The sequence below is a fragment of the Rhamphochromis longiceps genome, linkage group LG19 (genome assembly GCF_057381845.1).
Source record: "Rhamphochromis longiceps isolate RC_006_pf linkage group LG19, R_longiceps_female_GT1.1, whole genome shotgun sequence".
In the NCBI taxonomy this organism is placed as follows: domain Eukaryota; kingdom Metazoa; phylum Chordata; class Actinopteri; order Cichliformes; family Cichlidae; genus Rhamphochromis; species Rhamphochromis longiceps.
Genome location: NC_140575.1, coordinates 8,813,185 through 8,826,960, shown reverse-complemented (window position 1 = coordinate 8,826,960; position 13,776 = coordinate 8,813,185). Strand labels below are relative to the sequence as shown.

Below are 13,776 nucleotides of genomic sequence, written 5' to 3'. Positions count from 1 at the left end.
TTAAATTTACATATTCATTTATTGAAGAATGCATTCAGATTTTCATCAAATACACTGACTCACAACTTAACAATGATGACAGAATGTGAGCAATTAAGCAAAAAATACAATTAAAAACAGAAAAACATAATAAAGACTCTTATTTAAGTACACACAAGTACTAAAATGCATGAAACGATACGATATAACCATTGCTGCATTACAGAGTTCCTTTGTAGATGGCTCATAGGCTGGCGAGTGTTTTTTTCCCCTTACCTTTCCTGCATTTTCATAATTGAACGAGTGCCTCGGAGCAAAGCATGCGTCATCGGATCCGAGCCAAGGATTTTATTTTGAAAGTAAACCTGGAACTCCTCGTGTTTCCCAGCGGTGCACGGTTGACGGCAGCACCTTGCAACTCCTACTTCACAGACAGCGAGAGGAGAAGAGTCACCACTCTGCGTTGGTTGATCAGAAGCGACGAAACGCACCGAAACTGGCATCTGCGCCGGAGGAGACGCAAAGGAACCGCGCATCCCGCGTCCCCGTCCGCCTCGTCCACTCTGCCCCCTCGCAGGACAGGATGAAAGGACTTTGGAGGACTGGACACTTTGGACAACGCGGACAGCAGCGCGCGGCGGAGGACGGGATTTAGTGGAGAGAAGTTGGCGAAGACACTCGCCTTCAAGTCGTGAGGGGGGGATTTGTGACTCTTTTTTTCCGCTGTCGCTAAACTGCTCTCCAAGCGCTGGAACGTGAGGATTTAAAAGTAGTTTTGTGGGTTTTTGTGAAGTTTACCGGAGACTAGAGGCTATTTCACCAAAGGAAAGCTTGGTGCCATCTAAACTCTGAAGGCTGATCTTTTCTGTCAAAACGGGATACTGTGGGTAAATATTATTATTATTATTATTATTATTATTATTATTATTATTATTATTATTATTATTATTATTTACAAGCAGGTTGCGCAGACTCAGACACATAAGTCTCACAGCTTCACTTCCTTGTAGATGAGGACAGGTTAGAGCTTTGAGCACTGTGTACACTGCGTGAGTCGTGAAGCAGCCCCGCGGCTGTGCCACAGCACAGGTGGCGTGGAGGTCCCTGTTTGTGCGCAATTGGCGCATCTTGGCCAGTGTCAGCAGACTCTGGAGGAATCAACAGTCAGTGCGCAAATCTATTGCCACGGGTTCGGAGCAGGAGCGCAAAGCGGCTTCTGTTGTAGCTTGTGGAGGTGTGTGTGTGTGTGTTGCTGAAATTACGCACGCTGTAAGAAAAAAACGAGTGGAAAAAATACTGTAAAACATATTTGGGTTGGGAAACGTGTATGCTTTTTCCAGCAGTTGATTGAGTTTGGTTGATTTTTCAGTGAGGGGAAAAAAGTAATTTGCGCTAAAGCGTTCTCTCCACATCCAAAGTCATTCCCTTCATCCTTTCCAGTTTTTCAGTATTTACAGAAAAATCCACGAATGAGGGAAACTGTGAAACTGAGTGTTTTAGAAAGAAAGAGGCCAAATGAAATCACGCACGCTTATCCTTACACAAAGGGTGGTTTGTGGTGATACCTGCCAGATTTCGTTTGAGGTGAGCTCGCTCTTCATTCAGAATGAATCGAACCTATCCTGATTTTATCTTGTTTTGTTTTTTTTTTAAATAAATAAATAAATAAAATCCAGCCATCCCCGTGCTCGTTAGGATGGGCACGCCGTTTCTCCTCACCGCAGTAGTGACGTCTTCTCAGGTTTGGCGCTGAAATATGAATTGCACATCTCTTTCACAGAGCCGCACTCCCCCAAATCCTCTGATCATCTCTGAAGTTAGAAAGCGGCGGATTGTCCCCCCTCCTCTCCCTCTCATTGAATGAACTGTGCGGTTCTCTCCCCTCAGCAGCAGATCACTCATCCCCTCTTCAAACACATGCGCATCAATGGGATTCAGATGGTGATTTTTTTCTTCTCCTTCTTCTCCTTTTTGGCCACTCAGCTCGGCTTTGACTCCCACCATGTCAACTCCCAACCCGAAGAAAATTATTAGATTATTGCGTCCTGCGAGAGAGACGCTGAAAATGAGATTTGGGCTCTGTTGCTTTAGCTTATTAAAAAAAAAGAAGAAAAAAAAATGCTGTCATAAACAAGCGTGCGGCCGATAATAGTTGTGCTAATGCTCCAAATTAATTGTATCTATTGACCCGAGAAATAATGCGTGCCAGTGTGCAGCTTTTTCAATCAGAGGCGAGCCTCAGACACTTTCGGTTCCAAATGAGACTCTGATTGCCTCTTTTCATTAGTGAAATTGGCCCGAGACCATCGCTCTGCTCCTGGTTTAGTGCCTTTACGTTTTCCTTCTCGTTCATAAAGAGAAGGGTTCATTAATCTGCTTCAGCTTGTCTAATTTGACAGAGAAAAAGGATCATTACTTTCATGCACAAACACTCATTTATTATTTAAAGAAAACAAACTTATGTGACCTTATCTGAGCTTTACACTATACCTCTGATATAAAATTTGTGCCTATATATGTAAGGACTTCTAGTCTTTCTGTTCCCCTGTAATTAGGATTCTCACATGTCTGAGGTAGTAAAAGCTGAGTTTATACCAACCTTAGTACGATTTATAACATTTTAATGTCCCCCAGTGTCTGCTAGCAGCACTTCATGTAGTCTTTATAATTTCAAAAGGGACTTCGCTGTCCATCTGTATCTTCTGCTTTAACACAGAGGACAAAGCCCTGGCGTTCGGATCTTTTTCCATGTGCAGGCTGAGTCTCAGACGAGACGCCGCCCGTCTGAGTGTCAGCCCGAGGTGAGCTGAGCCCGGAGTCACCCCTGAACCTCTGACAGCTCTGAAGTGCCGAGCTCTCCTCTGCCTCTCAGCTGATCAATATCTCTTCTCACCTGAGGACTCGTTCGAGCGAGCTCTCTGAAGAGAGGGTGGCTCAGCTATGAAGGCAGGCAAGAAGTCGTGAAGGGACAGGCAGAAGGGAGATGGTGGGTGTGAGACATGCATTGCATTGCAAAAGAAAAAAGCTGGAGTGGAGAAAGGCGTGCTGCAAAGGAAGATGACCCACTTGTGTGTCTCTTTATTACCCATCTAACCTCCACTTGGCTCCACTCTCCAAAAAAAACCCTCTAATCTCCCTTTTTTCCCCACCAAGAACACAAAGCTGATCCGGCCCCAGCCGCTGATTATCCGACTTAATTATTAAAGATTGCTGACACTCCATGGAGGTGTGACTAGCATGTGACTTCCTCACGTCGCTCCTCACTGAGGATAGAGGGATGGCAGGGATTTGAACCCGGGTTGAAGCGTTTTTCCGCCCCTGAGCTATTACAATGTGAAGATAGTCCTGCATGATTAATGCTCATGCCTTATTCATTGCCGTAGTTGTGTTTCCCTGCCATGCTTTAAGAAAATATTAGCATGAAAATTTGAGGCTTTGAACTCCTCTCTCGGTCTTTGGGATCCATATTACCTCATGTTCTTCTTCTACTCAGCTATTTGAGGTTGTTAAGTGATATCAAAGTGTTTTTAGCTGGTTGTGCTGTATATGAGGGTTTCATTTTCAGTGAGGATATCAGGTAGTTGTGTGTAATAAGGGGCGCACATTAATTACTGCTCTTGCACATGGCTGTCATTTATTTCACCCAAATGCATCAATTACACTGCAGCACTTTGCTGCTCTTCAGATTCAAACACTCGCCGTGGACTCTGGCCTAGTCTAAACCCCTACCTGACACCAGATAAGTCAATGCTGCTATTGTATTAGATCTTTTTCTCACATGGTTTGAGAGGCTGTCATGCTACTTGTCTAAACAGATCTACGGGTTGATATGAACCAACTCTGAAGCCCTGTCAGCTCTCCAAGTGTACTGCCTTGTAAAAAGCTACTATTTTATATATATATGTATGTATATATTTATTTCTGTGTGTGTGTGTGTGTGTGTGTTTCTGTGCCTGCCAGAGAAAACAAAAGTTTAGATTTAGAGAGGCCTGTAATCAGCAACCTCCACGGCCTGAGAGCGAAGGCCTTATTGTGCTATATAAACAAACCTCAGCAGCATGTAGGCGTCTCGTGTTGTAAGAAGGTGAGGATGGGCTGAGACGGGAATAGAAGGACTCCTGGGAGTTCATAAGGAGAACATTAAAGGCTGAAGTATGTTGACGGGTAAAAGGTGCGGTGGCACTGTTTAAATTAGGACACCGTGTGTGTGTGTGCTGCTTTATTTATCCACGTGTGTCTTGTGAAGTGTCCCCAGTCTGTGTTTTTCTTTACTGAAGCTCGATAACGTGCAAATGCGTCCTCGCACTTGTGCTAAGCGAGGAGTGGGTCACAGGTCCTGCAAGGGAAAGAAAACAGTACTGTTAAGACTTAAGACAACACAACCTTTCTTTTGACTGTGTGTCTGTGTGCAATACACCTCAGTGTGTGCAAGTGAAGCTCGTTCTGTAATGTTAGCATGTGTATTCAATAAACGTCTCCGTAGGAGTGTGTGTGTTAAGGTAGACGTCCCACAACCAAAGGTATTCAGAAGATTCACAGACCCTCTGACGTTTAGGTTAATAGTGGTACCATGTGTGTTTACGTGTGCTCGTGTGGGAAGATTTTTCTTTTACTTTTCTGGGCATTTCACTCACATCTCACTGGGCATTCCAACTTTTCCTTTCTCGGGAAAACTTAGGGGCTGAACACTCTGCTATCCCTTTCTGTAGCCACCATGCTGCAGTCTGATAATGGAGGGTGACTTTGTCGAGAAGAGTCCCCGGGAAAAGAGCGTCAGGCTGTTTAGCTCTGTAACAATGAGCAAGTTAACTGATTGATTGTTGAGCTTGTGATCTGAACTCACGGTAGGGTACTGAAGTTTTCACTTTGAGCTGTTCGTGTGTTGGAATTTCTGTTTTCCCATCCTAAGAACCAGGTGCTCAGAGAAAGTTTCTAAGAAAAAACTTTGAAGAGGGATTTCCCGTCTAATCTTTAAAATCTGTGTGGACTCTCAGGTCAAAACACGTTAGCATATGCACAGACCCCAAGGCGCTTTGTTGCACTGCGTTCAATGTACAGCCATTTGATGTTGGTTTTTTTTAAGTTTCAGACTGTGTTGATTTCTGTGTTTATAGTCTCAATGGACATCCTGGCTTCTCTTTGACAGATTCTGCTGCTTGTTTCAGGTCCGTGGTGGGGAGCTGTCGGACAGATTCTTGCGGCATCTGCGGCCGCCCTTCTGCTGGACAGTATGCGAACGGAGGATGTTGTCTAAGTTGGAGTCGGGCCTCGCTGCTCTGCGTCTGACCTCTTCGCCCAGAGGAATGACTGCTCTGTGGTGCTCACTCTGGCTTTCTCTCCTCCTTCCTCTCACCGTCGTTCCAGCCGGGCTGCCCACTGCTCAGCCCACAGGTAGGAGACAGACATCCAACCCCACACTGCTGATGCCACATTATTAATTGTCCTAAGTCTGCTTAAGACGCTGAGAAAACTCATTTTGAATTTTGTGCCTCAAACTTATTGCAACATAATTTTAGAGAACAATTTGAGCAAAGATGCCCTTTAATGCGTTGTGATTTATATTATTAGCTAAAAATACCAAACTCTGAGTGGTTCCAGCTCCTTTTTTTAATCGTGATTTGAATAATCCACATGTTGGCTTTACATTGAAAGGGTAGAAAAGGTCATTAAACAGTGCTTCTTGTGCACTCTTGTTCATTGCTTTCTTTTCCATGTTCTTTGAAAGACATTAATTTTTCTGTGTTCATCACTTCAAATAATGGTATTTAAAAGTCCCATTTACTGTTTATGCGAATGGAGTCCTTTCTCTTTTTCAACAAAAAATTTTTATGACGTTTTTTGTCCGAGGAGGATTTAATTGGCCTCTTCTCGGTTCGCTGAGCTTAGTGAGATTTTCCCTCTTTGTTCTCGAGGCAGAGAAATACCCAAAGATCAATCCAAAATAAACTTTGACTGCGTTTGCTTTAATCTCTCCATATTGCTATTAAAAAAAAAAACAACAACACAGAGTAATCTTTATTCGTAGGTGTTAGCCAACACTTCTTTCTCTCCCCTCCCTTTTTTTTCCTTTTTATGTGAGGGTTATTTAAAATGAGTCTTTGACACTCTTTACACGGTACAGCGCATTAAGAAAGACGAGGAGCCCGGGCGCCTGCTGGAGAGGGCCCAGCTGTCTTACGCAAGCTGAGACACTTTGTGCATGAGTGTAAAAGATCGTGGTATTACAGCTTTTCTAACTGCTGCTTTTGTGTGTACAGTTTGTTTTGGCTGTCGCCCAAATAACTGAGGTCAGAGCAGAGATGCAGACTTTGAGATTCAAGACTTGGACTTAAGTCACTAAAGTGGAGTCTTGTGTTTGTGGGACTTAATCTGCTGATCAGTGATAATGAACACAGCTTTGAGAGATAACAGCTAAATAGCCACATTATCCTCTGCATCCAGCGACTTAAAAAGAGACTTGTCCCCCGCCCTCTCTCGTGTAAAACGCATAATGTAAGGAAAGACAATGTGTGATTCTGTCTGCCTGATTGCCTTCCCTGCTGGAAGCCATCACAGTCTCTCATGTGTGGGATCATCCAAAAAGCTGAGTGTGTGTCTGTGTTTTTTTTTTTTACCCCCCTCTGGGTGGCGGGTGTTCAGGCTGTGATCTTCATGTACCTGCAGCCAAATGCACGCGGAGCCCACGGCTCTGAGGAGGATATTGTTTCAAGTTCCTAATGTTGGGGTGTGATGATTCATCTGATGTCAAGTGGATAGCTGTGGTGATAACACGTGCAGCAGTGCTTCTGCCAAGGACGCTTCCTGGTGCAATGGAAAGCTTTTTACCTTAGAATCAAACTGAAAACGCGAGACTCTTTGTTCACCTTCATAATTACCCACCCAGTCAAAACTTGCTGGAACGAAATGGGTTTTGCTAGACGTCTAAACAGCTCTGAGCTTTCGCTGTTAAGCTCCCAGCATTTTTGGGTACAATTTTTTTTTGAATGTAGGACAGCTACATGAAGGTTAGATGTATTTGCCCATTTATTTACATCTACATGTAAATTTAATTCCTTTTCAATGGTGCGTTGCATGGCAACCTTATTCATTCAGTCGTCTGGATTGTCATAGCACCTTATGACCACACCCCTAAGATAATAGACATGGTGTTTTAGAGTGGCTGATTAGCTCAACAAGCAAACAAAGTGGGTTGTGGCGATACTCCTTTAGGTCATTTTATGATATTGTGTTTCTGATGAGGGTGTAGGCACATGAGGTTGATCTAAATGTCATTTTTTGATTCAAATTGCACAGTGGGTTTGCATGTAAAGCAGCATCTTTTTCTTAAAATGTCCTTTCAGAGAGCTGGAAAGACTCTTTTTTTGTCACATTTGGCTTTTCAACCAAATCTTAAAGTTGTTATGTCTGCTAAAGTTTGTGTTATTTCTTCCGGGGGGGGGGGGGGGGGACATTTACAGGCCCTATTTGCAGGTCCAAAACAAACACATCTTGGGCCAAATCAGATCGAATATAAACATTTTCAGTTGATATTTTTGGGCTAAAGAAAGAAAACCCTTGACTGATCGGTGTAGAAACAGCGAATACACCAACGTCTGATGTTAAGTGGGTACTTTCTTTACAGCCTTCGTGACACTTGGAAGTCCTGTTGTGATCTGGATATTATTTCTGAGACTTGTTTCACTTGAATATCTGGCACAAATTAATGTTTGGGGGGGGGGGGTTGTCATGGAAGTGTTGTTAGCTGTTTTTCTTTCAGTCATAGCAGAAATAGTAGTAAATACAGGTTGGTTTTGTTCACACATCATCTTAAAAGTGATCAATGACATTATCTGAGCATTGAGTTAGCATTAGCCAAGAAATTGGCTAATGCTAATGCTAAAACAAACACTAGCACACCGACAGTTATCAAGCTAACTTGACAACATGTTTATTGTGTTGTGTAAATTAATAAAGAATACACTTAAAATGCTTATCATTGGTTCAAGAATAGACTTTAATATTAAAAAAAAAACAGTTTTCCCGTTTTTTCCATTACAACAATGTGATTGGTCAGTTTGAATGTTGATCCCAGACCAACATTACTATGAAGATGCAGAAATACCAACAAGGGAATATCAGACACACCCTTACTTTGGCTAAGAGGACTACTCTGCATTCGAGGGTTGAAGCTACATTTTTATTTTATGTGAAACTATTAAAAATCCCCAAATTTCAGGTTCAAATTGATTTTTAAAAAAGTAAGAATCTCAAGTGTTGACAATTCATTGCTGTCCAGTTGGGACTGCTCCTCGTAGGCGTCTCTGGCCTGCGTCTTGTCTCCCCCGTGGCCCTCTGGCCTCCAGGAGAGTTCTCCACATCCACAGATGGACGAGCAGTAGGGGTAAAATGAGTGTTGTTTAATGGCAGATGGCACAATTTCCCCTCAGCAACCGCAACACCGGGCTGCAAAGTTGTCACTTAGGTTTTGTGTTTTCCGTGTGTGGCACTGTGTGACTTTGGGGGGAAGTGTGTGGATTAGTGTGTGTCAGGATCAGCAGGTGTTAAGGACAAATATGCCCTTGAAGGTTTACAGCTGGCCTCTAAATATCAATTCAGATCTTTTTCAGTATGTTTAAAGTGTGTAGTTGTTTTGGTTGAACTCTGGTTGTGATCACTGACCTCTGTTGGCTGCTGGATAGAAGTTATAGAAGGAAACCGCTTTATTTTTAAGCATAAACATTTTCCACAATGCCTTCTTAACAAGTAACAGTAATAGATCATAGTAGAAAAAAAGGTCGTAATTACCCTTTAAAAAGTCATCTAATGGTAATATAGTGGGTCTTTAAAAATCCTGTTTAAAGTCAAGCTGTTTTCTGGGTGTTTATTTATGTGTGTGTGAGGTAAGCAGGCCTTGTGGTGTGTGTTAAGTTGTGTCGGTGCGCAGCGTTGTTTATTTCTCCAAGAGCTGGTGTCATTTGCTGTGACAAAAAAAAAAGTTTGAGAGGCCAAGTTGACTGATGTGAGAGACTGATGACATAGAACAGAGACTGTGTGTGTGTGTGTCATTCGTAACCTTCCCTGAGTATTTACTGACCACACACCCCCTGCTGATATCCCCGCGGAGCTCTGATGGAAGTATACGGCACATGTGAATCAGCAGACATGCACATTCAGTTTTGCCATTGCATCGCTGTGTGCGCACATTTGTGTTTACACGTGAGCAGAGTCTGCAGTTAATGCGACATTATAAATAAAAGAAGGCAGAAGAAGAAAATGTGTGTCCGCATGAGCGAGAGGAAGACGCACCGTGGTTGTGTGGTCACCGTGTCCTTCAACTAGAGAAGAAAGCAAGTTGTTTGCCCCGTTTAGAGACTGAAAATGTGTGCGTGTGAGCGTGTGTGTGTGTGTGGTCACGCCACCCCATCGGCAAGGACTGTAAATGTCAGCAGGAGGTGTTTGGGTGATTAGGCGACTCGTTAAAACCTCAGCATTTGCCGATTTACGCTCATGCTCTACAGTTCACACACACATCAGTACACAAACAAGCATGAGTGCACACACACACACACTCTCGTTCTCTGCCTCTCCTTGTTTCTTACTTTTTTTCTACACACGCTCACTTCTACACACTTTCGAAAACCTTTGATGTGTGCTGTTAGTCTTTGATGGTGACAGCATCTTCCTGAAGGTAACAGATCTATACCTGCGTGCGTGCGTGCATGCATGCATGCGTGTGTGTGTGTGTGTGTGGACAGAGATAGTTTCCAGTCAGCATTTATGGTGTGGTCAGCTGTTTCCCATCTCATGTCTGGAGGAAGAGTTCTATGTAATCTTTGTAATGGATGTATTGATGTGTTTAATCAGGATGTTGCTACTGTCACAGCAGAAGCGCTTTACTGTGCTGCTGTAGTGCACGTTAGTTTCTTCTATATCCACCTCTAAGCCCTTCTTCGCACTCTGAGTTTGCGTCAAGCAAGCACCCCTCTAGTCAGATGTTTATTTTTATTATTATTATCATTATTAATACCCACCCACAGCAGCTCTTTCCTTTCCAGTATCCCTGAGTGTCCCTGAGACTTCTGGTCAGTCCGAGTTTCCCCTCTTTCTTGCTCAGATGTCCCTGTGGAGAATCCAGTTGGCTCTATCATTCTAGCACCATCAAGTCCTTTCCTTGTCACCTCTTACATGAGCTGTAAGTGATCTTACAGCTCATGTAAGAGGATTGTTAGTTGCCTTTGTGTTTACCTACTTAGCTCAAACGCTCTTATGTTCATAGGTCTGCACATGTTGCCAGCTGTGCAAAGTTTTCCTTAAACCTTCTTGTTTTTAACTCTTATTTTTTAGTCCTATTTCTTTATAGAGAGTGACTAAAAATAAATCATCTGATCTTTAACAAGCATCTATTTTAAATCACACCACAATGACACTGATCGTGTTGACGATTAGTCATCCGATGCACTTTCTTTCTTTTTTTAAGCCCTAAAGCAATACTCGTGTACCTTCTTGGTCTTATTTTGCATATTATTAGTATTTTTATTTCTAATTGTTTATGGTGGAGCAGTCTCCACATCGCTAGCCTGTAATTAGCCAGTTCTGTACATGTGTGGGCTCAGCGTGGCTGCCTGTTCATCACAACTTCAGCGTAAAAAGTTCCTCCGTTGTGTTGTGTTTTGGTTTTCACAGTGTCTGCGCGAAGGCTCATTTCCCCGGCAACATTATCGAGAAATCTTTCTGGCAAGTGGAGTAAATGTTCAGGCCAAACAAGCTTTGAATGATGATTTGTTAAACAATGGCACTTCTGTCCTCAGTCTGTCAGGCATTTAATCCAGTAGGCATTTCAGACACGTTTGTGGATGGGAATTAATCATTACAAACAAACTCACAAGGGATCATAGCGGGGTATTTCTCCTAGACTCTCTGCAGTTGTACAAACACTGGCACCAGTGTTCAGTTTTTACATCTGTAAACCTACACATGTTACTGTATTCACACAGTTTTTTAACAAAGAGTAATAAATGGTAGTTGATCATTTAAATCAACATTAAAACATGTTGTGTTGTCTCGTCCTTCTAAGCACGTTATGCATTAGGCGGCACTGTCTAGACGCAGTGTTTTTCCAAGGATAACACACAGCTGAGCATTAGTGGAAAAAGCCTGTTGCTTAGCAAAATGTTATTAAAGGTTTTCATATCAGATCACAGACTGAAGTGAAAATGCTCAGATTGAACTGTGCTATACTGTGAAACAAAAACCGGCTTGTATGTTGGGACCTCTGCTGTGTGAAAGAAAACCCGTCTTTGTCAGGTACGAGTTGGATGCACACCTTGGTGCACCTTCACTAGGTAGGCAAAAAAGAAACACAAAAAATTAGCAGACAGCTGTAGATCAGTAGGTCATTGTCTGCCCGCGGCCTTCGTACGAGCCGTGTCTGCAGGCCACAGCTATGCATGTATTATTACACCTCATTAATGCCCTTTGAAATCCTCTCTGCACACCGTTCAATGAATTATGGATGAAAAAGGCCCGTCTGTGTGTTCTGGTCACGTCTAACTCCCCGCCACCTTTTCTGCATTCTTCTTTGCCATATTTGAATGCATACATATATTATACAACATTTTAAGCCTTAAAGCCTCCTGTGTATCTGCTCATTTTTCTCCTCTCTGGCAAGTTTTCAAATCTCCATCAGTTTCTAAGCTCTGATTCCTGCATCCACTGCCTGCTTTTTTTGTTTCTGTTTTTTTTTTCTCCACCAGCACGTACGCACACTCGCCTGCCTCGTACACACCTGTGCATGCCCTTTGCTCTACCCCTGGCTGCGGTTCAGGGCGGTTCTTAGCCCGCTGGCTGACAGTGGCGTTGACATATGGTCGGACTTTTAATTACAAAGCTTCCCCTTAAGGAAATTGTTGAGATACTTAACAGATAAGGCAGACATGGAGCAGAACAAAAAGGCTCATTGTATCACATCAGGAAGACCGCTCTCGGAGGGCGCACGGGGAAAAGAGAGTTGGCGATTAGTCAACTGGAGCCACAGTTGAAGCTGACAAAATATTTTTGCACTGTGAAGTGATGGGTTGACAGGATTTTTTTTTAAGTTAGGTGTCTCACTCTTTCTGTTTTGCCTTCTGTCCTGCTGACATGTGGATTTATTGCCACCGTTGGTTCAATTGCATAATCTCACCTGAATCTTCAAGATGGATGATGATTGCAAAATGTACCCAATATACACCGTGCATGTCTAAACGTGTTTGTATGTGAACAACCTGACTGTAAGCGTGTGTGTGTGCGCGCGGTTTGAGCCAACCCCATTGGAAGAGGTAATTTTGTTGCTGGCAGAGTCAAACAGATGGCAGGTTGCGCGCTGGGCTGTTAGAAATCCAGCACACACAGACACACACAAGTACCAAGAGAGTCACAGTCCTGGCTTCATGTCCCACCCATCATTAAGCCCCCAGACTCTCCCTGTGTACCCCACTTGTCTTCTGGGCCACACAAATAGTAGCTTACGTCTGTCTTTCCACTTTCTTGTTCTTCTATTTGCACCAATTACCATTTTTAATTGCATTTACTCCACCGTTCTCACTCATACTCATCCTTACAGTGATATGAACAGCACTCATGTCTTTATTTCCTCTATACAGAAACTCAACTCAGTGGTACTTCATTTGTCTTACAGGTCTCCGCTGTATCAGAGAACACGCTGTCTAACTTATAATAAAGGATCTCGTTAGCGGGAGTCAAAAGCATATTGAGTCATTAATAACGTGTATTTTCAAGATAATTAGACTAATAAAAGTCACATGGTGAGCAAGTTTACTCCAGGCCTCCCACGTGCACTGATCACTCTCCTCCTAACAGGTCCATCTCTCTCTTTCTTTCTTTCTTTCTCACTGACCACTAACCAGAAGCAGAGCTGTCTGGCTCTGCTGCACCCCATTTACATTTCTGTGAATGGAACCAGAGAGCCAACAGACAGTGTTTAATGCCGTGTGTGTCGGGGAGCGAGGGAGGGAAGCAGTTACTGCGCAGTATGAGATTACCTCCTTGCTTGTGATTGTGTGTGCGTGTGCGTGTGTGTGTGATTGTGTGTGTGTGTGCATCTCTTTCATATTCTTCTGTCCTCTGTCTTCCTTCCCCTTCATCCCTCCTTTCCCTGTCCCGGTCTTTGTGTCTTTCCTCTTCTTCTGTGTCTTTCCCTCTGCTCTTTTATTTCGTCTCCTTTACTTTAACAGGTGACTGTGATGCAGTAAGACTGAAAAAGGTTATACATGAGCAGTAGTTTCTTTCTTTCGTTCTTTCTTGGTTGAATCATCTATTTCCTGCCTTGATCCCCCCCAAAAAAACCAAAAATAAAAGACCTGGGGTCTCCACTCACACCCTTGCATGCGCTTCTGTTTAATGCTCCCTCGCATCCAGGGCAGCTGACACATCTAATATTGAAACCAAACTCCCTCCCATGTCTCGCTCTCTCACCCCTCTCCCCCCTCTCCCCCCCTTTATGTTATTTTGCCAGGAGAGCTAAAATAATAAAGCCTTGTGCCCTCTGCAGAGCGTAAGGGAAGCCTTTTTCCTCCCTGGAAAGAAGAGAGCGAGAGCGCTCGGTGTGCTGGCTAGCAGCAGAGCAGTGACAGAAGAGCTGACTCCAGATTTGTTTTTATGTTGGTTTTTTTCTAAACCATCAGATTTTTTTTCCTTTTTCAGAACTCCCATGAAATGTTAGTTTTGAGCGCGGTGGATGTGTTAATTGGCCGTCTTTTCGCCTTGTGCGCCGTCTTTCTCCCCGTCGCCCGTGCACCATGCAGTCAGTGGTTTATCTGC

The 13,776-nt window shown here is 43.4% G+C and overlaps 1 protein-coding gene across 5 annotated transcripts in view; it reads left to right on the top strand.

The window, feature by feature from the left end:
• Positions 1-397: 397 nt before the first annotated feature.
• Positions 398-13,776, top strand: part of fgfr3 (fibroblast growth factor receptor 3) — a 68,829-nt gene continuing 55,450 nt past the window's right edge. For 2 of the 5 annotated variants that reach the window (XM_085392378.1, XM_085392376.1), the window contains exons 1-2: positions 400-866; positions 5,145-5,370. In XM_085392378.1, coding sequence (XP_085248504.1) covers positions 5,223-5,370 — 148 coding nt within the window. In that variant the 5' untranslated portion in view covers positions 400-866; positions 5,145-5,222. Of the gene's footprint in view, positions 867-5,144; positions 5,371-13,776 lie in introns of all 5 variants that reach the window. The other 3 variants (XM_085392377.1, XM_085392379.1, XM_085392380.1) reach the window with 3 other exon arrangements.